Source organism: Porites lutea, chromosome 14 (genome assembly GCF_958299795.1).
Source record: "Porites lutea chromosome 14, jaPorLute2.1, whole genome shotgun sequence".
Taxonomy (NCBI): Eukaryota; Metazoa; Cnidaria; class Anthozoa; order Scleractinia; family Poritidae; genus Porites; species Porites lutea.
This window is the reverse complement of record NC_133214.1, coordinates 1,318,290-1,344,935: the sequence shown is the minus strand read 5'-3', so window position 1 is coordinate 1,344,935 and position 26,646 is coordinate 1,318,290. Positions and strand designations below refer to the sequence as shown.

At 40.5% G+C, this 26,646-nt stretch overlaps 2 protein-coding genes across 2 annotated transcripts in view; one reads left to right on the top strand and one right to left on the bottom strand.

Moving 5' to 3' along the window:
• Positions 1-23,395, bottom strand: part of LOC140924356 (uncharacterized) — a 26,957-nt gene extending 3,562 nt beyond the window's left edge. The window contains exons 1-17 of the mRNA XM_073374393.1: positions 22,230-23,395; positions 20,094-20,448; positions 19,279-19,375; positions 18,278-18,780; positions 10,069-10,272; positions 9,508-9,576; positions 8,225-8,297; positions 7,827-7,972; positions 6,888-7,011; positions 6,460-6,613; positions 5,975-6,096; positions 5,565-5,692; positions 4,978-5,103; positions 3,769-3,965; positions 1,988-2,171; positions 886-974; positions 1-134 (exon numbers count right to left, since the gene is read on the bottom strand). The exon at positions 1-134 is cut by the window's left edge and continues 131 nt beyond it. Of these exons, the coding sequence (XP_073230494.1) occupies positions 1-134; positions 886-974; positions 1,988-2,171; positions 3,769-3,965; positions 4,978-5,103; positions 5,565-5,692; positions 5,975-6,096; positions 6,460-6,613; positions 6,888-7,011; positions 7,827-7,972; positions 8,225-8,297; positions 9,508-9,576; positions 10,069-10,272; positions 18,278-18,780; positions 19,279-19,375; positions 20,094-20,448; positions 22,230-23,308 (3,784 nt within the window). The 5' untranslated portion in view covers positions 23,309-23,395. The remainder of the gene's footprint in view (positions 135-885; positions 975-1,987; positions 2,172-3,768; positions 3,966-4,977; positions 5,104-5,564; positions 5,693-5,974; positions 6,097-6,459; positions 6,614-6,887; positions 7,012-7,826; positions 7,973-8,224; positions 8,298-9,507; positions 9,577-10,068; positions 10,273-18,277; positions 18,781-19,278; positions 19,376-20,093; positions 20,449-22,229) is intronic.
• On the top strand, positions 13,950-15,125 carry LOC140924887 (5-hydroxytryptamine receptor 4-like). The gene has a single exon (XM_073374879.1). The coding sequence runs from the start codon at positions 14,003-14,005 to the stop codon at positions 15,095-15,097; it is 1,095 nt and encodes a 364-aa protein (XP_073230980.1). The 5' UTR covers positions 13,950-14,002; the 3' UTR covers positions 15,098-15,125.
• Positions 23,396-26,646: the final 3,251 nt, after the last annotated feature.

The following is a 26,646-nucleotide window of genomic DNA, read 5'->3' as shown; positions in this document are numbered from 1 at the left end:
GTGGGTCTATGCCACAGGTTTTTGGTGTCTTCAATTGAAATTCGTCCAGGTCATCTTTAGAAGAGATATCGTCTCTCTGCTTCACCAAAACCTCGACCTTTCCCTCTTCTTCTTCCCCTAAAAATGTAGCGGGACTGGAATTCCAAAGCAACTAGGTTAATATTGTACTATATCAGTCACCATGAGGCCCATTTTGACGTTTTTTTCTGTTCAAAGTAAAAGTCCTCTACCGGAAAAGCACTATTAAAGGCTGGTTTTCACTAGCGAAGGATTCGGAGTCGGAGTCGTAAGCGGAGTCGTAAGAGCGCTTATGACCCAGTGAAAATCGAAAATCGGATTCGTAAGCGGAGTCATAAGCGCGACGGAATCGGAGTCAGAAGAATCAGAACGTTTCCATTTTCTTCCGATTCCGCTTACGACTTCGTCGCTTACATTCCGCTTATGATCTAGTGAAAACTAGATTGACGGAGTCGGAAGCAGAAGCGGAAGGATAAACCAATCACAACGCAAGTTCCCACGCTTTGTGATTGGGTTTAGTCCTTCGGCTTCTGCTTTCGACTCCGACAATCTGGTTTTCACTAGATCATAAGCGGAATGTAAGCGACGGAGTCGTAAGCGGAATCGGAACGCTGTTTTCACTAGATCATAACTCTACGCTTCCGATAACGACTTTGACTCCGACTCCGTCGCTAGTGAAAACCAGCCTTAAGCCGCCAAGGGCATGTTTTAAATCTTATAACACCGCTGACTTTGCCATCCGTTTCGCTGTTTGAACACAAAATTGAGGCGGCAAGACTACTATTGACATACGTACAAAAAATATTACAAAAAACTTAAAAAACAATCCCACTTCATGATTTAACGGTGGGATGAGATGTAACTTACGTTTTACTGAAGCAAGGTAAAGTGAAGTATTTTGCTTCTAGAAACAACCAAGCGAGAAGTAATGACGACACCGTCATCCCTAACATGATCTAAATTTAAAAAGAATTTCCTTCGTCAACAACACTTCTTGAGGTAAAAGATACTGGATAATCAATGCATCAGAGAAATTAGAGTATGGATGTTTCAGTGCAAAAGCTTTCGCGATAGCAGCACGAAATGCCAACATATAAACTGATTGCCAATGTCCACTGACAAAACGATAGGCCACTTCCGAGTTCCAAAAACCCTCACTTTCAAAATGAGGCTAGGTGCACAACCTTTCTTGTGAAAATGAGTTTTATTTGCATGAGAATGAAAAATGATTTCCATATCAAAGGCTGAGCACCTACCCTCGTTTTGAAACAGAGGCCCGGGGGAACTCGGAAATGCTCTATTGTGTTCAGAGTAACAGTGGAGTAGCCCGCAAGGTACGACGGGAAGACAAAAATGAAAAGAAAAAAAAACACAAACCATATTATGCCCTGGAGCTACCTCTCTGTTACAAAGCAAGGGATTGATAAAGAAATAGCCCATTACCGAGTTAACTTTCAAGCTTCTTTTTGAAAACGACGGAAAGTGCGATGTCTTTCACATGAAAACAATTTTTTGGTCGTTAGAGCAAGTTTCGTATGACCTTGAAATGAAAACGCGCGAACAAAACAAAAACAACAAACGAGCGGAAATAAAGCGATTTGATTGGTTTATCGAACGGCTACAAACGCACCTTTGGTTGGTTAAGAGAACGCTCGGCTGAAAAAACTTCATGCCCGAAGAACTTTCTAGAAATCGCTTTGACGTCATACTGCAACACGATTGGTCAATCGAGCAATGCCTTCTCCATATTAGGGTTTTCTTTGGCCGGAAAATGAAGAGTCCGTGTTTTGTTCTTTTCATCCATTGGCTGATAAAGCAAATAACAAACACTTACGAAAACCATTTTTCAAGGTCATACGAAAATCGTTCTATGCAAATGAAACCCCCTTACACTTGAAAGTGAGGGTCTTGGAAACCCGGAATGGATTATTCTTTATTCTTCTCGTTCCGTTTACTTTAGAAAACTTACCACGAGGTATTCATAAGGATTCACGGACTCCAATCCAAATCTGCCCAAAATTGCGTTGCCATCTGTGCTGATGCAGTTTAACGTGGATTCGTAATCACACTTCAGACGAACATTCTGCAACAAGACTTTGGTTATCGCTGCATAACCATAAAACTGTGGGTTGATATAGAACAATAAATTATATCTGAAAAACAACAGACAGGAAACAAAAGAAATTTATTTTCAGAGGGTACATCATTGTAATACTGTAACAAAGATAACCTTTGGCTCTCTATCATCTCCGAAATGAATAGCGCCATGAGAAAGCAATGTTCAAGACGTTTAGTTTGAATGGTAACACCATAAGATTTCATTCAGACTCAGTACCAGAGGAAAGTACTACTCAGTAGCTTTCATTTGAATGGTCACACCATAGGATTTCATCCACAGAGTCTAAAGTTAGAACCACCTTGTACAGCATAATAAACAGTACCACAGGAAAGTACTGCTCAGTAGCTTTCATTTGAATGGTCACACCATAGAATTTCATCCACAGAGTCAAAAGTTAGAACCACCTTGTACAGCATAATAAACAGTACCACAGGAAAGTACTGCTCAGTAGCTTTCATTTGAATGGTCACACCATAGGATTTCATCCACAGATTCAAAAGTTAGAACCACCTTGTACAGCATAATAAACAGTACCACAGGAAAGTACTGCTCAGTAGCTTTCATTTGAATGGTCACACCATAGAATTTCATCCACAGAGTCAAAAGTTAGAACCACCTTGTACAGCATAATAAACAGTACGACAGGAAAGTACTGCTCAGTAGCTTTCATTTAAATGGTCACACCATAGGATTTCATCCACAGAGTCAAAAGTTAGAACCACCTTGTACAGCATAATAAACAGTACCACAGGAAAGTACTGCTCAGTAGCTTTCATTTGAATGGTCACACCATAGAATTTCATCCACAGAGTCAAAAGTTAGAACCACCTTGCACAGCATAATAAACAGTACCACAGGAAAGTACTGCTCAGTAGCTTTCATTTGAATGGTCACACCATAGGATTTCATCCACAGATTCAAAAGTTAGAACCACCTTGTACAGCATAATAAACAGTACCACAGGAAAGTACTGCTCAGTAGCTTTCATTTGAATGGTCACACCATAGGATTTCATCCACAGAGTCAAAAGTTAGAACCACCTTGTACAGCATAATAAACAGCAGCACAGGAAAGTACTGCTCAGTAGCTTTCATTTGAATGGTCACACCATAGAATTTCATCCACAGAGTCAAAAGTTAGAACCACCTTGTACAGCATAATAAACAGTACCACAGGAAAGTACTGCTCAGTAGCTTTCACTTAAATGGTCACACCATAGGATTACATCCACAGAGTCAAAAGTTAGAACCACCTTGTACAGCATAATAAACAGTACCACAGGAAAGTACTGCTCAGTAGCTTTCATTTGAATGGTCACACCATAGGATTTCATCCACAGATTCAAAAGTTAGAACCACCTTGTACAGGATAATAAACAGTACCACAGGAAAGTACTGCTCAGTAGCTTTCATTTGAATGGTCACACCATAGGATTTCATCCACAGATTCAAAAGTTAGAACCACCTTGTACAGTATAATAAACAGTACCACAGGAAAGTACTGCTCAGTAGCTTTCACTTGAATGATCACACCCAAGATTGTCACACTATAGGACTTCAGTCACAAACTCAAAAGTTAGAACCACTCAATCAACGGAGAAGATCCTTGCCGGAAGTCAACTAAGCACTTACACGACAGGCATCTGAGGCCTGGGCACTAGAAAGCCCCCCGCAAAGCCGCCAATAGCAGACACCATTGGACAAATCCGATGAGCGATCTGCGGCTGCGCACAAATCACCATCATGTAGACTGCAATCCACGTTTGGTTTAGAACCAGTGAAAGGATTGTTACAAGTAAGAACCTCCACAATTCATAGGACGTCATAACCTACAAGAAAGAGAGTTGAAATAAGAAATGACAAAATGAATTAAGGAAACTAGCACTGAACGGTCCAAAACGGTATTTATGTTTCGTGTATTTTATTTTATTCAAGCTTACCTGTGTTGTGAAAGTTTGCGACGAAGATTAATGAAACGACAAACAGGCCCATTCGTAGCCGGACAGTTTGTATAATTAATCGATTTCTGGATTCTTCTCCATGTCATTGTTTTCCGCGATCACCAGTATTAAAATTCGCACGTTAATTGCAGGAGGAGATAAATACCGTTTTTAAAGTAAGCCGTGAAAAGTGGAAGTACTCCATGTTAGGTGTCCTGTGGTTGAGCAAAGGGAAGCAGCGTGGCCGATTGGACAGCGATCCTGGGTTCGAGTCCCTCTCCGACTGCTTGGTGTATCTGTTTGTCGATCGTCTAGAAATCGAATTCCTCGATCACGCTTGAGTGGAGCCAACTGGTTGCCTCCTGACAGTCGAGGTTAATATTAACCCTGTTATGTTATTTGTATTATTTCCTTCAAATTGTTTTAGAGTAGCTACGTGTACTTTCACTATAAACAAAGCATTTCCCCTTTTTCATGTTTTACTTCACCGATCAGCGGAATGAAAAAATTGTGTCATACACGAGGTTGCTACAAAACGTTTACATGAACAGGAATAAGGCGAAATTGAAGATTTCACGTACAACATTAAACTCGCCATTTTCCAAGTTAAAAAAAATTTTGGATGAAAAGATAAAAAGTGATGACCAAGGTGATTTTCATTAGAAAGATGGCATGGTGTTGATACGGGTAAAAAATAGCGAAGTCAAATACCGCGCATGCGTCACATCAGACAAGTGTTATCCTCTGTTATCACGTGGTTTATGACATGAGGCCCCATGTGTTGCAACAGCTGCCCACCGCTGCTAACACTCAGGCTAAAGAAGTGATACCTAACACATAAGTGGTCGGAACCAATGATCGGCATGCTAGAGATAAGACGGCGACATTTCAGTGAACATACCATGAAGTAAGACATAGTTGAACACAGGATCACTGGCAACACGCATACAGCTGTTGTTCGAACAAAGGTTTGAATGACATTCTCATGTGACCGACCACACCCATCAGCGCGCTCAAGGCGAAATATCTAGAGAAATATGAAAAAAACAGTCAACTATGGCACGCTAAAAAGCCTAAAAGTAACGTTAATTTCCTATTTCGGCGTGATCACTTAGATTAAACACATTGGCGAATAACGTCTTTGTGAACATTTTCTCACCTGTATGAACAATGACTGGCGCGGTTTTTTTGGCAGCTAATTTAATTGACCATTTTACGATTTATTATGCTCTAAAGACGATGTTTGGCTAGTGCCTAGACCTCAATATTCCGCACAGCCATTTATTCAGCGTCGCGTGATCAATGCACGGCCTTTCGGTCACTGATATGCACGAACAAAAAAAGGGAAAACATTGTAAAGGCAAAAACACAACAACAAACCGATGAGGTCAGCCTGTTCTTGAGCTGACCTGGGTCAATAAAATCTTCAATACGGTCTTACATTCTGAGGCCTGGGCGTCGAATCGTAGACGTAAAAGCGAAACTTACGTCCAGAGCTTTATTGAGGTGGGCCATTAACACGGAGCTCAGGAATAACGGACTGGCACAACAGTAAACACAGTAAGCGGACATCAATAATATCCCATCTCTCTCCTCCGCTTGCCAATAAACAGTTCCTGAAACAAGAACAGAGAATAAATCCTTTGTAACTAATAAAATGCGAGAAACGGGTGATTTTTAGGGGAAGCTTTTCCTTCATAAACGTTTTGTGGAACTTTCCGTCAATCCCTGTTTATGGCTGCAAACAGCGAAAAAAAAGAGAAGATCTTTAAGTGTTTTTATGATGAGAAATGGCGGCAACGAGCAAAGCCTTCCCAGGAAACAAGTATTATCACGAATAAAAGATGGTCGCGAAATGTCAGGAATTAGCCACTAAAGCTCATCACGATTTAATTTACCTATTATAATTCCAAATGTAAAAAATATCATTGGAAAATACAAGAGTTGTCCAACTGTTTGCCTAACGGAAGTTCTGCCTTCCAGGACAAAGATTCTCTTGAATGTTCCAGCTCCCTCCACGCTGAAAATTTAAAAAGACAGTAACGGGCATTATAAGCTGGCGGGGTTAATCGCGAAACCAAAAATAATAATCACTAAAAACCGGTGTCGAGTACTGGAACTCTGACAAATGTCCAGACGGTTGTAAACGCGGGAAAAATGTAACTATTTCTAAGCAGAGTAAAAAGTGCAAACCATTTCTAAACCCGGGAATGATGTAACCGGTTCTAAGCACAGCAAAAATTGTAACCGTTTCTAAGTTTGGAAAAAAGGCTAACCAGTGCTAAGCTCGGGTTAGAGTTCAACCGGGTGCATGCAAGCGCGGGAAAAGTGTATTGTAACCAGTTCGAAGCGCGGGAAAACCCATAACCCAATACAAACTTACAACTTTGTCATGGTATCCATGGAAACGGTTTTTCCTGCACTTTCTTGGGACGTCATAATAGCCTCTTGGACTGCCTGTGGTTCGCCACTTGTTTGATAATAATCCAAAATAGCGTGCCGAGCTTCGGGGCAGTTTAACAAATCCATGATAGTGTCTGTTATCGAAAAAAAATGATCTTTTAAAACGAGAAAGGCAACTATTAGTTCACTTTGATCAATTAAAACTTATTTACTTGAAAACACGTATGAATGTTTCTTCGACAAAAAAAGCTATTTTCATCTTGCAGTACACAACTAAAAATCGCTCTACTCTTCGTTTTACTTTACTTTTATCCCTTTATTTCTAGAAATGCCACTTCAATCGGCGTCAGGAAGATTTTTCGGAATTGTAAGAGCCATGATAACTAGGTATGCCTTCTTTTTTGGTACCTGCAGGGTTCTTGGCGTCAATTTTCGGAGCATCTTCGCTCATCCGGAACTCTTCAGTTGTTGCGCCCGCATAAGCTTTAAGGAATATTTCTGGCGCCATGGACGGTTCACCATAATATGCAACCTAAACAAAACAAACCCAACTAAGAAGAGATTATATACTTCTGGAATCAACTTGTGAATAACTTTTCTCATTGCCAGCCTGAAATTCCAAGTCGAAAAGTTTTTTCTAAGTTTTGAGTCCTTGGATGAAATCCTAGATATCACCATCCAAATAGTAATGAAAGCTACTGATCAGTAATTTTCTGTGAAACTGTTTATTAAGCTGTACAAGGTGATTTTAGCTTTTGAGTCTGTGGATGAAATTCTACGGTGTGACCATTCAAATGAAAGCTACTGAGCAGTACTTTCCTGTGGTACTGTTTATGCTGTACAAGGTGGTTCTAACTTTTGAGTCTGTGGATGAAATCCTATGGTGTGACCATTCAAATGAAAGCTACTGAGCAGTACTTTCCTGTGGTACTGTTTATTATGCTGTAAAAGGTGGTTCCAACTTTTGAGTCTGTGGATGAAATCCTATGGTGTGACCATTCAAATGAAAGCTACTGAGCAGTACTTTCCTGTAGTACTGTTAATTAAGCTGCACAAAAGTCTGTAGATAAAACCTTCGTTCAAATCTTCCGCCACTTAGCAGTATACAGTCAACCCAGTTAATACGGACACTGAGTGGGCCATAGAAAGTGTCCGTATTAACAGGGTGTTCGTATTTAGCAGGTTGTATTTAGAGGAAGTGTAAAGGCTTTCTTTCCCCAGGGACAAAGCAAACTGTCAGCGATAAAGAGTGTCCGTATTGAGCGGGGTTTGACTTTATCGTTAAGACTTCCCAAAAACTATACCCTCTTACGAGATTCTTACCCGACATCACCTCCTTAACCTCACCTGGCCATCACACAAGAAAAGAATTTTGTGAAAGAGATGAAAGATTTCCAGTCTGGGCTGATGAATGGTGAGTATAACAAGCCTGCCAGATTCAGCTACAAGGTTCAGATGGTTTAAAAGCTCAAGAGAAGATGACGCGTCTAAACCTAAGAACAAAATCAATAAATCATAAGAAGAAAAAGACCTTGACGTGAGTACGACTTTAATAAGTAAGATTCTCACATTAGGATTAGAGCGTATTCACATGATGTCACGGCGGCCATATTGGTGTTCCGAAACAATAAAACGGCGGCCATGTTGGTATCCAGAAATATCAAGGTTTCGGCTTCTATCGCCCTTCGTAACTCTAAATGTTTTGAAAAATCTCATCTAGTAATTCAGTGTTAATTATCACATACCTGATGTTGGTTCGTCGAGAAAAAGTACTGACGGCATGTTAATTAGTTGAAGAGCGACACACAGGCGTCGTTTCTACAATACAAATTTTAGAGGTTAGATCCAGGAGATGCGAGCAATAATCCAGTGAAAGTCATTACTCGCAGTTTTAACTTTTGAATCTGGGGATGAAATCTCATGGTGTGTACAAATGAAAGCTACTGAGTAGTACTTTTACATGATGCTATTTGTTCAGTATTTTTACAAAATGAAATTCAGTGGATTTTTCTTGAATTTTGATTATCAGCTGTGCACTCGTGGGAGTAAGAATCCACATTATTCCAGTTTGTTAGATTTACCTCACACCACTGACTCATCCACAGTCTGATTTGGTAGCGACGACTTCAAACACAGGGCAAATGAAACTTGAATTAACTGTCTCATCTTCTGTTCTCCTCCAAACATTGAAGTTTATTATTGACGTTTAGTGTTGTTTGCGAGAACGGCGGAGAAATGCAAAAAGGGCGTGCAGAGTTGTTTTGCTCATTAACCCTCGTGCTTTGTGTCTTCCTCTAGGTTTTTTCAGGGGGGGGGGGGGGGAGGGAAGGGAAAGAGTGGGCCTAGTAGTTCAAGAGGTGGATAAATCTCTACCCACTGGATAACGCAATTGGATTTTCCTACTGTTTATCCACAGAATAGTGATTTATCCGTTGGATAGCGCAATCCAATGTTCGAAAAGCCGGAAGCAGAAGTAGAGTATACGGGAGTTAGCATGTTACAGGGTAAATAGGGAGTTAAAGCAACTACGACGACAACTTAGTCAAAAACAATAGGTTTAATGATCAAAACAACAGCTCTGCACGTGCATAACGCTTTTTCGTACATTTCTTTGACGTCCACCGCACGACTACAACATGAAACCTCCTAATTTGACGTTTTATGGAGGACGTAATATACGACGACGAATTTTCCTTCCTCGTTTTGAACTTGACTAAAATCTTTAAGAATTCAACTCCGATACGCGACTAAGTTTGAAAGAACGCAAATTCATTTTTTTAGCGATGTTTTCACCGCCGCCGTTCTCGTCGTTGCTTAAGATCCCTAATAAACCATGATGACGTCGGTCGGCGGTTCTACTCAGTTGAGCAAGGTAAGTTTAACTTTTCTTATTCCTTGTACTCGCAAGAGGAATCAAGATAACGACAGTTCTCCTCGTCGTGAAAATCTTCATCACCCAGGGATAGCCTGCAGTAAGCAAGCACAGTTTCCGCTACATTTAGAAACACCGAACTGATATTATACTTACTTGCCCTCCACTTAAACCCAGTCCTACGGATCCGCCAACGACCGTGTCTGCCATGTCCGTCAATCCAGTCTGGTACCAAAAGAAGCGGGGAAAAAGCGTTATTAGACAAATCAGGATTTAATCCTAAGGTAACAGAGCCAAGCCATTCGAACGGTAATTTGTTTACGATAATAGACCTTATTCACGATACTCGCCATCTTTGCACGCGCTTTAGGACAGCCGGGATAAAAGCGATGTCACGCGGTTTCTCAGGGGGCAAACAAATGATTAAATCCGCCGATATAAGAAATCGCAGTCGAGTTTGTTTAATCTACACAAAATAAAATAAAGAACTCTTTCTCCTAAAGACGATAATGGCAAACTATTTTAGATGCAGTAGCGACAGTAAATGTTCTCACAACAATCAATGATTATGTAAAACTTGAGAAAACTCGACCTGTACATTTTGCGCCAAAATAATCGTCGACTCGTTTTGCGATAATAAACAAACTCGACCGTGATTACTCGTATCGGCAATTTTTATCACTTGTCTCCCCCCCCCCCCCCGAAAAAAACGCTTACCTCAGCGATAATTTGTTCAACTCGCTCGTATTTATCAGATATACACGTTCCCTTTGGTAATCTCATGTGTGCTGCAAAAAAAAGATTCTGTCGAACCGTAAGCTCCTCGTAGTAGGGTACAGCGAGCTGTAATACGTAACCAATCTTACAGGCGTACCAATCTTGTACTTGTCCCAGACCTACTCCGTTGATGTACACACGACCCTGAAAACGAGATAAGTTCACCATGACGTCATTGCTAACATTTTGGTTCATTATCGTGCGAATAGGCCAATTCCGAGTTCCAAAAACCCTCAATTTCAAAATGAGGCCAAGAGCACAACCTTTCTTGTGAAAATGAGTTTTATATGCATGAGAATGAAAAATCATTTCCATATCAAAGGCTGAGCACTTAACCTCGTTTTGATACCGAGGCCCGGGGAAACTCGGAAGTGGCCTATTTTAGACCACGAGCAGTCTCTCTTTTTCTTAGCAAAACGCGAGACACGGAAATGACCACGCGAGTGACTGAAGGCGCGAGGCGGAGGGGCCTGCCGCCCTCGTTTCTCGCGTTTCGCGGCTTCGCCCCTCGGTGCTCTCGCGCGTGCACTCCCCTTACTAAATCTGAAGAAAAAGAGGGCCTGTTCGCAGTCTATGTGAATTTGGTTTTTATCGTAGAAGTCGTCTCGGTATTTAGGAACTGACTTCTTAAGTAACAAGAGCTAGTTGACATGGGCAACCTGTGCAGATTTTTGCTCTTTAGAAGCGATAAACAACGAGATACCACCCACTAAAAACTAAAAAATTGCTGGCACTAAAACCGCTAACTAGCCACCCACTCTCTGAAAATTTACTAATTTTATAACGTATCTCCACCAATGCTTTTTAAAATGCTTAGGAACCCTTAAAAGGATGTACTTATTTCCTGGCAGCTTTGTGAAAGCACGTTTTACACTGTAAATAGCAGCTTTTTTGTCCTCTGTTACTCACAGTGCCGTAGCCAGACCAAACGGCCAACCGAGGCAGGCGGGAGTTGCTAGGGGGGTTCGGGGGCATGCCCCCACCCCCCCCCCCCCGAGAAATTTTGAACTTTAGTCTCTCGGAAATGCGATTTGCAGCGTTTTCTGGGCCTTTCGGTAACTTTTTTTCGAGTTAATTTAAGTGGAATTTAAAAAGCAATAATCAGAAACAAGCTACATAATCTGGGTGACCGTTAACCTCGCCAATGGTTTTGATCAGTATTTGTTCAAAAAAAATTTGGGTTAACGTACGTAGTCCCTTGAGATCGATGATATGGTAATTTTTTCATAGTATATTGACTGAATTGCTGAATTCTTTGTAATATCATGATGCGTTAAAAATATCCGATGATCGCTTATGTAAAATAAAAATGATCGGCGAAATTCGTCAAATTTTACCGAGGCGAGTGCCTCGGTTGGCCTCATACTAGCTACGGCGCTGACTCAACACGGCCACCTCACTTAGGCGACACAAATATTCGGATATTTTTTGAGATATTTAGAACATTTTGGGATATTTGGACAAATTTATAGCTTTTTTTGGCTGTTTTCCAGATTTTCCTCGGCATCTTCTTGACAGAATACTCCGTTTTACCATTCTATGCTAGAAATAATCCAGTTCAGCGGTTTTCCACTTTTATACTACTACATGAAAAATTACTGCAATTTGATTGGCTTAGAGCAGTGGTATTTCAGCTTAATTTGAAATACCTACGTGTGAAAATTACAAACCTTTTGCGGGTGGTAGTATAAACAAATAATAGCATGACTTGTACGTGATATTTGGCATAAATACCACTCATGATATTTCAAAATTGTCTCAAATTTCTCTCGCCTAACGGCTCGTGAAATTACGTATAACAATTTCGAAATATCACTTGTGGTATTTATGCCAAATATCACTACAAATCATGCTATTACCTATACGAATAATGTATTCCATATCACTAGACACTAGCAGCCATTTGTCAAAATGGCGGATGCTGGAAACATATATGAGCCTGATTATGCTTTTCAGCTACCGCTGGGGAAAATTTTGGCCTAAGAGATTCGAAATCGGCTTATTTTAAAACAAAAATACGAGATATTTCGAGGATTTTTCCAGATATTAAGAAAAATTTTTGGGATATTTAGACATTTTTTTGAGAATTTCCGGAAAGATATTTAGGCGAATTACGTGATATTTGTGACTAGGCCTAACTTGAGACTAACTTGAGACTGTTTTCGTATTCATTTTCACTGCAGATTCAAACGAAGAAGTTGAGCTTACTTGCAATTACTGTTTTGCTTTAAACAGTGGCAAGAGCGCATAACCCTGGTCATGGGCTCCTGACAGTGGCTAAATCCTTATCATCGAAAATCTTTACTTATAGTCTTTGAAAGATGACATCTTTTTCCTTGCCATTTTACAATTTCTAGTGACAAATTTTACCATTTCAGTACAAAAAAATAACTAAAAATAATGAATGTCTCAGTATGTGTGTGTATAAGCCCAATATAACATGGAAAGTGCTTTGTAGGGCGCTATTCAGTTCGCACTCGTTGCCTTGGTGCGTCAAAAGCTCGTGCGTAAATACCGCATACACGCTTTCTATTCTATATTTAGTAACAAAAAATTCACCAGGCTTTTGTACATTAGGCTTTTGTTCCCTACTACTATGCTTCACCTAAAAGCTCCATTTTTCCCACTAAAATGCTCTATCTTCAACAAAAAAGTCGTTAAAATGCTTGGATAATGCTCATTAGTAAAATCCAGCTGGTGGTCTATTATCAATGCTGCGTTCTGATAGGTTGAGCTACAACTAGGCTATATGTTATAGCCCACTAGTGGCGAAAAGCGCCGGCTTTTTGGCGGCAAAAAAGGATTAAAGTCTAGCTTCAACTAGCTACAGTTGTTTTGTCTCGATATTTTTGACCAACTAGTTGGATTTTAATAAAACAATTATTCCTCGAGCCCTCATGGCCTCTGAGTCAATAACCCATTCGGCCTTCGGCCTCATGGGCTATTGATTAAAAGCCCATTAGGGCTCGAGGAATAATTGTTAATTATACAGAAGCTTATTCATAACGTTTTAAGGGGTGGGTTTAAGGCTAACAAACAATGTATACAAAATAATTTTAATACAGCAAAACGTGTTTCTCCAGACGGAATTTAGAGAAACATGAGTTGAATTAAATTTCGAGTTTATATCGTCATCTTTCCTTAATAATGTTACAGTTTTTATTTTCTCTGCAAAAAAAATCATTTCCTGGTGAAAATGCCACTAAAATGTTCGAATAAAGCTTGATGCTTTTGCCTCAGTAAATGCTAGAAAAAACGCTAGCATAAGGAATAAATGGCTAAAATTCACCACTACAACGCACATGCGGAAGTTAAGCAAACAGGTCATTTGCATTTTAGCACTCTTAGGCGTTGAAGTATAAAGATTCTGCGGGAAAGATCCTTATCGAAAACTCAAAGTGTTTTTTTTTCTGGATCCGTGCGGCAAAGCTTGTCAAATTTCCGCCTTTAAAATTTATGTTAAAGAAAAAGACGCTTGTATTTAAATTTGTACACACAAAAACGACATTATCGTAAAATTTACAGATCATTTTGATAGAAACGACTTTAGTTATCTTTTATTCCATCTAGCTACAGATTGGGGAATATTAAAAATTGAGTGTGCTCATTTTTACGCTTGATGAAGAACATTTGCATCATTTGCTCTTACAGTAAAGGACTTCCTCAATTAACGTTTAGAAACAAGACATGTAATCGAAAAGCTTCTTGAGAATACAATAGCCTTAAAGTGCATTTCCGAGACCACAATTAACTCTTTTATACTTTCAGGACTTAATAAATTAAGTTCGCAAGAGTCTTCCAACAAAGGGGAAGCTCTGTATCAGGACCACTTGAAGATCAGCGTCTTTCACTGAAGTACTTTCACTTCAACAACATGGCTTTTACTCAAGTCATTGCGGTTTTCTACTCCCTTATCGACGTGATCGGCCTGCCTGGTAATTTACTGGTTTTTGTAACAATTGCTCTGATGTCAAGACTTCACAAAATGCGATATATTCTACTGGCCAGCCTCGCATTATCGGATATCTTGTTTTTAATCCTCGTCAATTCTTTTCGCATCCCAAGCATAGCTCAAGAAAGATGGCTTCACGGTGAATTCATGTGTCATTTCAATTCATCCCTTGGAAAGTACTTTTACCTCAACACGGTTCTACATCTGGTAGCGATGTCTTACGACCGATACAACGCCATCGTCAAGTCGCCTTTGACTTATAATGGTCTGATGACTAAATCTAAAATAGTGGTTTTAGTCCTCATCTGGGTGGCGCCGATTTCAGGTGGAATCGGGCTCTTTGTCGGAGGGGAAAAACACTCTTATAACCCTGCAGTGTTTTACTGCGAACAAGAATGGTTAGCGCCGAGTGCTTCTAGTCGACTAAGGACAATCATTTTCACAGTATTGCTTATAATGTTATTTTTTTCAGTCGCGTACTTTAACGGAGCAGTATACAAAACTGCGAAAACTAAAATACACGCCTTACAGGCTCAAATAGGAGGCCATGACGATCCCGCCGAAACAGCAGAAAACAAGAAAAAAGAGATGAGACGAAGCCTTAACGAACGTAAGGCAGCTATCGATGTCCTAATCATCATCACTGCGTTCTTCCTGTGCTATCTTCCCACCTTGGCTTTAAGTTTATTCCGCCGCTTTATCAAAGGCAACGTGTCCGCTGAAGTTGTTCATGTGACAACTTGCATTTTCATGGCCAGCACAGTGTGCAACCCGTTGATATATTCCATCCGTAAAAGAGACTTCCGAGCAGGAGTGAAAGATTTGCTGAGGCGATTCGTACCTTATGGAAGATCGAACGACAACGAGGTTACAGTGATCTCTTTGCGGGCTACAGTCGGTAGAGAAAACTCTAATCTAGTAGTCGAAGAATTATATCCACAGCAGAGGGTCTCTCTTTCGCCAATTCCAGAACTGATTGTTGGGAACATAAACCAAGACAATATAGGGTCCATATAGAACTTCAACTCAACATATGATAACATTTATAGCACGTTTTTATATAGTGTTTGACGCGACGCTTATGCTTGCGAGTTTTGCGGCAAATACAAAGTCAAACCCCGTTAAAACCGCGGACACTGCAGTGTCGGATCCAGGGGAAGGACCCGGGGGGACCGGCCCCCCTTGTTTTTACACCAAACTAAGGCCCAAAGGGCCGAAAAAATTTTTCGGAGACCCTCCCCCCCCCTTATTTCAAGGTCGGGGTGACCGGGCCCCCCACCTTATCTCAAGGTCTAGATCCGGCATAGACTTTCAAAAAAGCCCTTCGTCGGATTTCATATGGCGCGGGACCGCTCGCGACTTCGTCACTCGCGGTCGGCCGCTTCGCAGCCAATAAAGGCTCGCTCCGCTCGCCAAGAGGTCGACTTGTAGCAAGTCTAGATCCGGCACTTCACTGAGGGGGCCATAGAAAGTTTCCGTATTGACGGGGTGTCCGTTTTAATCGGGTTGAATTAAGAGAAAATGTAAGGGGAATTCTTTTCCCAGGGACATGGAGAACTGTCCGTAATAACGAGGTTTCCGTATTGTGCGGGTGGCCAAAAAGCGGGGTTTGATAGTAATTCCTTGGACTCAAGGAGCGCATACTACTAGAGCTTTCGAATACATTATATGAAAGAGCGGCGATCCCTTGAAAAACATTGTTAACATGACAGAGCTTAAAATAACCTGGAAAGAATACTTTTGAGTAGTCACCTATGTAAGGACCATCCAGTTAACCAGGGTCGCTACCTCAAGGCAAAATCCTACAGAAGAGGCCCGCTGCTTACGAGGTTGAAATTGACGTTAACGGACATATGCGCTAAGTGTCAAGGAAACCGTTTCCGATTTTATAGCCTGAACGTTTTGACATTGTACGGAAGTATTATGCAAGAGAGAGAAGTGCGATGTCACGTTACCATGGTAGCAAAATTTCTGGATCACAACGGTTGGGAGCTAAACGAGAAAGTCAAACAACCAATAGGTTTCATTAGAAAAACAACCATTTTGCACGCGCATCACGCTTTTTGTACATTTCTTAACCGCCAGTGCACGACTGCGACATGAAACTTCCTGATTCCTCGTACCGCTTTACGAATAAAACACTAAAATTTTCTTTTCCTTTTTCTTGACTTACAGTCCTTTCGGATTCAACCCCAGAAAATTTTGACATAAGATCGATGTAGTTTGAAACAGTGCGAATTCACTTTTTAAGTGACGTTGTCGGTTTGTTGTCATCCAGACATTTTGCTACCATGGCAACGTGACGTAACGACTTCTCCCTATTGGTTAGAGCGTTACACCTGCATCGCGGTTAGAATCCCGACAAGCCTGATTTTTTAGACTTTCTCTTTGCAAGAACTGCATAAGTTGCGTCTTTAACCCTTTAAACCCTAAGATCAAAATTTGAATTCTCATTTGTTGCCCCTATTCATTTCCTTTAGAAGTAGTGGGGAGAAGTTGATAAGATATCAAGCAAATTCACCTTGTGTGATCATGTCCGTAATTCTCATGACCACCTTGTTTTACAAAGCAATAATATTACAAGGAGAAATTTGATGCTGATCAGTCTTAGGGCTTAAAGTGTTAACTGCGAGGATCTTATTTGCATTTACTTTTTAGTATTGTTCAAGAATTTGCTTTATTATTTGTTAGTTAAATTAGTGTAGTTAATTTAGTTACTGTGTACATATATTCATAAGAACTGGAGGCCAACAAGATTGCATTAGTTTACTTGGACTCTAGACTCCAAAAATAATTGTACTCTACTCAGTAGTAATAAATAGTAATAGTATAAGGAAAGAATGTACTTGTACTTGGAAATGTAATATGTGAAAGGTGTGAATAAAGTTTTAATGTTATCATAAATGTTTTAGGATAGCCACATGACGTTGGCGAGCCGAGAAAAAAAGACTGAAACCGGTCAGTACAAAATACAGACTGCAGACTGCTGTAGACCTCAGTGGCGGATCAAGACCTTCAGATAAAGGGGGGGAGGGGGTGGTCATCCAGATCTTTAGATAAGGGGGGGGCCTGGTCTCCAAAAAAATTGTTTTCGGTCCTTCGAACCTCAGTTTGCTCTACAAATAAGGGTGTGGGGGCGGGTCCCGCCCAGACCCCTCCCCTAGATCCACCACTGGACCATTATTAAGTCACCATGCAAATGAAAACGAGACAAGAATAGTTCCATTGTTTTCTAACCCTGAAGTCAATCTGCAGTCTGCATTTTGTACTGTCCAGACTGAAATGCAAGGAAACAGTGACATTAGAGAGATTAAGAATCACGTTTACGGCAAACGTCGATTTGTCCCCCGTGACCAAGTTTTTCCTTAACTTGTGCTTTACTGTTCATCAGTTCTATTAGTAGCTTCACGTTTGTTTTGTCAGATCAATGTAGGTTTCTGGGAAACTGCCCACCTACCCTTCCCCTAAGCTAACATTTTGCCCTAAGTAAGAAGTAAGTGTTAATGGTAGCTTCAGGGAGGGGTCGGTGGACAGTTTCCCTGAAACCTAAATTGATCCGTTTTGTCTATAATAATTGCTTTAAACTCTTTTTAGCGGCACCTTTTCTATTTTGAAAAATTTTCAACTTGAATCTGACGTCAGTTGCCGTGTGCCCTAGATCGAGAGTTTAAGCTTTATGTATATGGCAAACGGCAGATTCAAGTTGCGAATTTCTCAAAGTAGAAAATGAGCGGATAAAAACAGCTCAAAACAATTCTTATGGATAAAAAATTGCGTGAAACAACTAATTTATGGGTAAAAATAATGAACAGTAAACGACAAGCAAAGAGGAAACTTGGTCACGTGGTACAAATTCGCGTTTGCCGTTTGACGTACACGTGAGGCTTAACTTCTCTAATCTCTCTATTGACGGAGACACATAGCTCTAAGAGTGATCAGCATCAAATTTCTCCTTGTAATATCACTGCTTTGTAAAGCAGATTGGACATGAGAATTGAGGACATGATCACACAAGACAATTCTTATTGATACTTCAATAAATTCTCCCCACTACTTCTATTGAAAACGTATAGGGATAACAAATGAGAATTTGAAATTTTGCTGTTAGGGTTTAAAGGGTTAACGGAGACACATAGCGCTCAGGCCCTAACGTATCGTTAGTTCAATTAATAACTTTTATCTGAAACATTTACAAACCTCAATATGTCCATGCCGACGTCTTCCGGTCAACAAATCAAGCAGCGTTGTTTTGCCACAACCCGATGGTCCCATGATCGCTACTAACTCCCCAGTGTTAAAATACGCCGACACACCTTTTAGAATCTGCTTTGTCGGTGGGCTGCCAATCGCCTCTATGCAGTCCGTAGCATCTTTACCTCCTGATGCCAAAAAGCTGACTGATACGTCATCTGTGTTACTATGGCTACCTCCTAGGAGAGCTAAATCACTTCCGGCATGTGACCCCATAGTTGAAGTGCCGTCCATGGTTGAAAACGAATCAGACGGCTGTTCTCGCGGAGAATTGAACGAGTCGGCGTCGTCGATGTCGTTGAATAACTTAGAAGGCAACGGAATGGCAAAATCTCGCTCCTCCTCTTTACTTTCGTCAGAGTCTTGCAAATAACTACCAGAGTCTTCATCGAGAGCTGATTCTGCGCGGGTAAGTTTCCATTTATTTCCATTTGCGTCAGATTTATTATCTAATGTTTGCAATAAAAGCTTAAGTCAATATCACGTGACAGTGTTGAGCTGGGTAGGGTGGTGAAACGGTTACCGGTCGTCTCGATACAAGTTTTTTCAGTCGAGTATAAAGTAATCCCACGTACAAGGCTTAAAGAACGAAGAATATTATTCCAAAATGTTTTTCTCTTAACAATATCCATACATTGTCAAGAGATTAGGTTATGAGAATTAATAAAATGATCACCTAAGAGAAAATGCTTTGATCTTTTATCAAATTCTCTCAACTCATTCTTTAAGGAAATGTATGGACACCAGTTTGGAGAATTTGTATGTGGATATTGGGACTTAAAGGGTTAAAAGAACAAGTTAAGGAAAATGTTTTGGTGGCTCAGCTAGTTGGTGGACCACCAAGCCACTAGAATGATGAGATCGTTAAAAATATCTTAGTGAAAAATCAAAAGTTGCCTGGTATACTGCAGTAATGCCAAAAGTTTTCAAGTGAAACTTCTACTTACCATTCTTGGATTTCTTCTTTTGGTTAGTCAAATCCACTTTGTAAGATAAAAACAGGCAGGCAATACTGACAGTTTCATCTGACTTCCCCAGTGGTAGCTGGAAAATAAACCAGGCACAGTTGGATTTTTCACTAAACCCCTGGCTAATCTGCTTCTTTAAAAATTTTCTTCTTTACAACTCACTTTGACTCTAAAGATGCCTACCACACAGGTTGTCGAAGCGTCAGTCACTGTCAGCAACAACAGTCCTATTCAGGACTATGTTCACCCAGACGATCAAACTCAACCTACTTTTGAAATTACTCCTGGGTTCAAACCTTTCACAGTAAATTAAATTGTTATGCAATATCTAAAACCTTGCCTGCAAAGCTCTGCATACCTGTAAGAAAGTTCGCAGGGGGGGAGGGAGAGAGGGAAGGGAGGACAAGTGGAAGGGCAGGAACAAGGGTAGTGAGAGTAAGGAAAGGAAAGAGATCTCACTCTAAGTCTATACTGTGGTGCCCAGGGTGTGTATAACGAGGTAATTTTTTCACAAAACAGTGACCAAAAATTCAATTTCCTGTGGACCTATTAGGTCAGTGAGGACCAAGAATGGATCCATACACAGAAAGAGAGGACCATAACTTAAGACCCGGGGGTGACCTCTTGAAAGGAGCCTTTGCATTTTGTATTGATTATTATTGATTATAGAATTATGAGAGCCTTTGTGTCCAGTAATTAAGGATCTGGAGGACAGGAATAGTTTTGGGGCTGAAAGGGGGGGGGGGGCAGTCCCCTCTGCTCATAGCCCCGTGACTCCACCCATGTTCACATACCTCCTTTCTTGCCTCACAGGTCTCACTATCAGTCAAATAATTCTCCTGTCTCTTTACCAGGTAACTGTAGTAGCACATGAAGGTCAATTTCAGTCCAGAACAAATTACAGTGATCACCAATGACAATCCAATAACCACTGTCTTAATGAACTTGGACCAGACCTCACCTGCATCTAGGAAGACTATTTTGTCTGGACATGTGGGATTACAATGGGCACCAATGCAGTTGTCGATCAGCTTGTATGTTGCATTATGCGAATTGACCCAGGAAGAAATAAACTCTTGAATACTGTAATCTTTCACATATTGATTTGAAATTTTTGTCAAGGACCATGTTCCATTCTTGATAGTGTGGCTAAAAAAAAATTAGAGAAAGGTGAAACAGCATTTTCATTAAATCAATGCACCTACCTCCCTATAATATATACCATTTTAAGAATGTTGTGTCTCCAGAATGAAGACCTGTAGTTCAAGCAGACATTTCTGAAGGGCAAGTAGCTCCTAGTATGCTCACAGAAACTAGCATACCCTTAACTATTATCTCTGGATACAGGAAATTATTGGAGTATTAAAGGTAGAAATCTGCCATGCGGGACACCACCACACACTCTGGTGCAAGAAAATTCCAGCACCAGCTCAGGGGGGTGGGGGGGGGGGGGGAATGATGATCTTGATAATTAAGTGTACACTTCTGAACCCATTAAGAACCAAGAGCCACCAACATCAATTTGCTCCTTACAATATCCATACATTACCAAAAGAAAAGGTTATGAGATTTTATTGATGATATGATCACCGAAGAAAAAAGGCTTCAATCTTTTATACAACAATCAATCAATCAACAATCAATCTTTATTAGTGCTCCAGGGAAAAAAAAGAGAAGTAATTTACATGTTGACAATTAGCAAGATAGAAAGCACAGCTACTTGGAAGTCACACTTATCAAAATTTAATTCTCTCAACTAATTCTGTAAAAGGAATGTGTTCACTTGAGATCAGTCTGAAGAATTTGCATGTGGATATTGGGTTAACAGCATAACAGTTAATGCAGACAAACTCTACTTTTCCGTTCTTCTGTAGTGTGTGGGAGAGAATACTCCAAAGTAGGGAAAGAGAGGGCACCCAGCCCTGAAAAAGAGGCTGAAGAGATCCTTCTAATGAGGACCCTTGTGCTATAACCTTTTAAGTCCTAATAGTGACCAACATCAACTTTCTCATAGTGATAGACATAGATTGTCAAGAGATGAGGTTATGAGAATTTAATAAAATGATCACGTAAGAGAAAATGCTTTGATCTTTTATCAAATTCTCTCAACTCATCCTTTAAGAAAATATATAGAGATCAGTTTGGAGAATTTGTATGTGGATATTGGCACTTAAAGGGATAAAGGCATGAGCTGCCATGAAGGGTAGGGTTTTCAAGAAATTTAGTGGGGCTAGCATATAGAAATAATTTTTATTAGAGGATTTCAGTCTAGGAGAGGTGTAAAAGAGTTCCTGGTTCTTAGATAACCTGGGATAAGGCTGGGAGTTTTGGTGTAAAGTCTAGAAATAATAGAATAGCAAAATTGCAGGCACACTTGGTCTGATATATACAAAGGGCTACAGGTCAAGTGACCCTCTCCACCCCAAAAAAGTCATAGATGACACCCCACCCTGGAACTCCCCTTTAACTTAGATGGACCTGTCATTAAGGTAGCCTTCTCTCTCAGGCAGAGGCATAGCACAGTAAAGCAGACAGCTGCCAGTACTGCTCAAATTTCAAGGGTACACCTTCCAGTGGCCAACACTCAAGGTGGCCACCTTCTCTGTGATGTATCCATTTTAAGAATAGACACCTGTAAGAAGCGTATTGCAGTGGCAGATCCAAACCTTCAGATCAGGGGGGGGCAGGTCGTACAGACCCAGAGATAAGGGAGGGGGGGTCACCAAAAGATTTTTTTGCCCCCTCAGGCCTCAGTTTGGCCTAAAAATAAGGGGGGGCCAGCCCCTCCCCTGGATCTGCCACTGCATTGGCAGTCGATTCCCAAAAAACTTTTCTCCTATACAATAGATGACTGTGCTCCAGACATCACTGCAGAGCTAGCCCTACCGATGTCCATTTTAGAGGGGAAAAAGTTGGCCGCAAGCTCCTACCTGAATTTTCCACTGCCTCGCGTGACTTCTACAAGTGGGTGTAGAACTCCATCTGTGTCCCACAGACTGGATGTACTAAAGTAAGTATGCTGAAAACAGGCTGGTACAAAGAAACTAGAATGACCTCCAGTATTATGAGGAAGTTCAATTGATCCATTCATCGCACCTCCATACATGCTCACTACAGACAAAAAATCTGCATCATGATCTTCTGCGGTCTTTCCTTCACTTTCGAGTCTTTTTAGCACATCTGCAAACATGTAAATATCATAAAGGCTGAAAACGAACGCAGCTGACGCGTTTGAAGGGAAATATCCACGTGTGATCAAACAAGCAGACGACAGACAACAAGAATATCCGTACGACGAATCAGCGCATGCACTAGAAGAAGTACCAGTCAACTGGGGAAATTCCATGTTAACTCTGGATGTAAAGCCGTCTTGAAAATTTATAAACCAAGCTGAATCGATAATAAACCTAAGTTTGACTTTGGACCCATGGAACAGGTTTGAAAGCCATTCTGCGTGGTTCATAACCCCTATTCCGCCCGCGCTAGATCCTGAAACCACGATGTGTTCCGCATTTTTTGGACTCAACTGCTTGAATATCCCTTGAAAAATTGTTTTTCCTCTGAAAATAAAATTATTGGCTGAAGAATCATCCACAAATTTGAAGGTTCTGTTAAGGCCTGTTGAGTTCCCGAGCCATAGGTCACTGCTGCAATATGGCACTAGCACATGTGTGTACTTGTAAAATGTTGGGTTTTCGCTTATCGATGATGATAAGATGTCTCTTCCAACAACACTCTCTGGAAGTGAATTAGATGACATTAACACCGACGAGTTCTCGTCTTTATACCTCTCGTTACACTCAGCTTTTGACGAACACAGTCCACCACTTTCGAAAAAAAAAATCCACTGTTTTGGCGATCCATGTTTGATGTAGAATACCGCGCGTGAATTGTCATTGCAAACTGCTTTTACGTCGCTTAATTCAACCTTCCGCAATGCACTAGATGGCCTTGCTTTGACAAGAAGCTGAAAGAAAATTCCTCCTACAAGAAAGCATCTCCAGAACATTTCTAATCTCGCTAACGGTGACTGCCAGTTGTCGATGTTTATTCCCGAAGAAACACATATTTACGCGCCCTAAGTTCGCGACCTTGGAATCTAACACCCTGGGTCTTGACGGTCTTGACAGATCGACAAGCAGCGTCATACGAAAGCAAATAAAGTTGTCACGCAATCTTGATGTTTTTCCCCGGGTTTTTCCCAACCCAGATTTTTTCCGATCCATGTGTATTTTACTTTTACGTTTTCTTTAATTTATTAAGTCATATATTACAATCTGGATTGGAATAAACAGATGATCCGCGAACAACAACCATAGTGTGTCTGCATATTTGTGGCAGCAAGACAAAAATTCTAAACAGGCGAAGCCGGAAGAGGTCGGCATGTTTTTACAATTTTAAATCTTAAATCAGGCTCTTCTCTTTATCAGGAAATAAACACCGATCTATATTAATAATTTGAATTATCCTTTCTGCCCCGTATTCAAAAGGAATATACTTGTCTGATCCCCGATATTTTTATTCAAGCAAACTCTTAGTTGTTATTGTTGTTGTTGTTTTTCAGCGTGAATTTTTGAAATCACCTGCCCCCACTCCCCCCCTCAAAGGTCAATGATATTCACGCGCTAAAAAAAAAAATTTAGTCAGTGGTAAAAACGATCAACGTTCGTGTTTTAAAGAAGAACTTTATTAAGAGTAAGTACATAAGTAAGTACATGCACCCTAAATGACCTTCGTGTACTGTCAAACTTTCGTTTGCTTGACTGTGATGTAGAATTCAAAACGTGACTTAAGCTTTGAGAGAATGCTTTTATCTGTCAACAAAATGAGTTGACTTACGGGATGCAGGCCAACTACTTTTGTCAGTCAACAGCTTGATTTCGACATTTGTTATTTTTTACTTTTGTGAGCAAACAAGGGAAGAAACGTCGGCGGGAGAGGGTTTTTTTTTTTCGAGCTGGTTAATTGTTCTTCTTTGACATTTCTCTTATATTTTAGTTAATTTTCCATTACATTTACTTTTTTTTTTACGTCGCCCGCCCTCATAACTTTTAAGCCTAATAAGCTTAAATAAAATGGTCCGTCTCGGTATGTGTTCGTATTCTACACAGGCTAACTCTTTCCCTCCGTAATTGTTTACCACCCGTTGGTTTGGATTTGCACTGCACTACACCGTTAGCACTGTATCTAAAAAAGTACACAACAATAGTAAGAACACGTGTACAGCATCACAATTTTGGGTAAGTAACTATAAAGGGATAACCTACAAACCATAAAGAATATGAGGTGAAAATCAAAGCTTCAGCTGACTACCTCTTGAACAGGCTAATTGTCTTTTGTGATTTACATGACTGAATGAACGCCGAAATCCCCCTCTCGATATAGAGCTATATAGCTGTGTAATAGACCTTGTCACGGTTTTCGACGCCATCTTGACGAGTAGGCAAATGCGTGAGAAATTACAGTGTTTGTATGAGAATCTAATGTCGAATAATTTGCGTAAAATGACTGTTCTGAAAAAAATATCAATTGTAAACCAAAGCTACAAGGCAAAGGATTGTCCTAAGAAATTTTGGGGCGTACCTGTGCTTAAATTTCTCCAGAGGCTTGCTTTAGATTTTCCATATATTTGTCTGTAATTTTCCCGGGACTTTCTTACAGACAAATGTATAGAAAATTTTAAAAAGTGGTTCTAGGTCTTCTAGTGCATGTAACGCCCTCAAATTTTTTCAGGAGAATCCTTAGGAGTGAAGCTTTAGTTTACAAATCATATTTTTTTCAGAACAGCCGTTCCACGGAAATTATTCGACATTAGATTCTCATACAAACACTGTAATTTCTCACGCGTTTGCCTACTCGTCAAGATGGCGTCGAAAACCGTGACAAGGTCTATTATTTTGCATGCCACCTAATTTGAACGAAAAACACAAGTGAAATGGGGTAACAAGCCGGATGCGATGACATCTAAGTGACAATCTTTATCTGCATTAACCAATCATAAAGCACGCTACCCTCGCTACCCATGAAATGAATGTAGCCAATCAGATACAGGCTTTCGAGAGGTGCTACACAACTGATTTCCACAGGCAGCCCAAGCTCCGGTGGGAGTAGTATTGTCCATTGACTTGTGTGGTAAAATATTGCGTAATCTAAAAATGGCCGTGAATAACATTAAAAAGGATTTCGGAAAGAATTTGTATGGGATTTGGAGTCCCGGTAATAGGTTCTTATGGCAGGTTTTCTCAGCAAAAAGGACTTTGGTCTCATTTACGGTCATTTACTTGGCGTGTTCCTGTTGCTTCCTGTTTTTTTCAATGCTTGGGGCAGAAAGAAATCGATAAAATCCCATCGGATTGGGAAAATAGTAGCAAGGACACACGAAGTAAATGAGGTGAAGTGTTTTTATGTTTTCCCCTCTCTCCTGGAAAAAAAACAGGAAGAAAGAAAGAAAGAACGAAGAAAAGAGAAAAGAAAGACCTGATAGCAGGTTTCACTTGCCGCCAGGAACCATAACATAACGCCGCTCAATCGGACACGGGTCTATTTCCTGTTTTTTAAGAAGTGTCGAAAACTAGCAAAATTGGTTTAGGTGTCACAGTGATATGTGTATCCCCGTGATATGTGTATCCCCATACACATATCCCTAGTGATATGTGTATCCCTCCAATATGGCTGCCAGTAAAATGTGTATCCCCTACCCCCCCCCCCCCCCCCCCACCCCTCCAAACAAGCGTCGGTTTTATTTCTGTTGTTTTTGTGAACTTTGCGAATCATCGTCAAAGGGACTACAAATGATTCAAGATTACGAGCAACGCAATCGACAAAAGAGCAACGATTCGCGACAAAATAATCGCAAAGCTGTCTCTGGCGAGTTTACTTCTTCGTGGGCCGCAATGTCGATTTAAACATTCGTTCTCGCTCCTCTCCTTATCCAACATGATTATAATTCATATGTCACTAGTCGCGTTAAATAAGTATGACCGACAAAATTTCATTCAGCAAGGGATAACTCGAAAAGTCAAAAAATGGAGAGGGGATACTCATATCTCTGCGCTGGTCCAGTGGTATTTGTATCCCGCCGTGCAAGCACTATAATAATCCACCTTTTAAGTTGTTTGATTCCTGTAAACCTAGTTGTATTACTAGTTGTTCTGATAGATTATATGGACGATATTTCCTTTAGCAAGAGAAGAAAAAAGAGGGGATACACATATCTCTGCGCCGGGTCAGTGATATGTGTATCCCTTCTGCGAGCGCCACAATATTCCACCCTTGCATGTTGTTTGATTCCTGTCTTAACCCTAGTTGTGTTACTGGTTATGTTAGATGATATCGACGACATTTCCT

Bases quoted from the DNA above. Each gene is read 5' to 3' on its own strand.
- LOC140924887 (XM_073374879.1), top strand. From the start codon at position 14,003: ATGGCTTTTACTCAAGTCATTGCGGTTTTCTACTCCCTTATCGACGTG.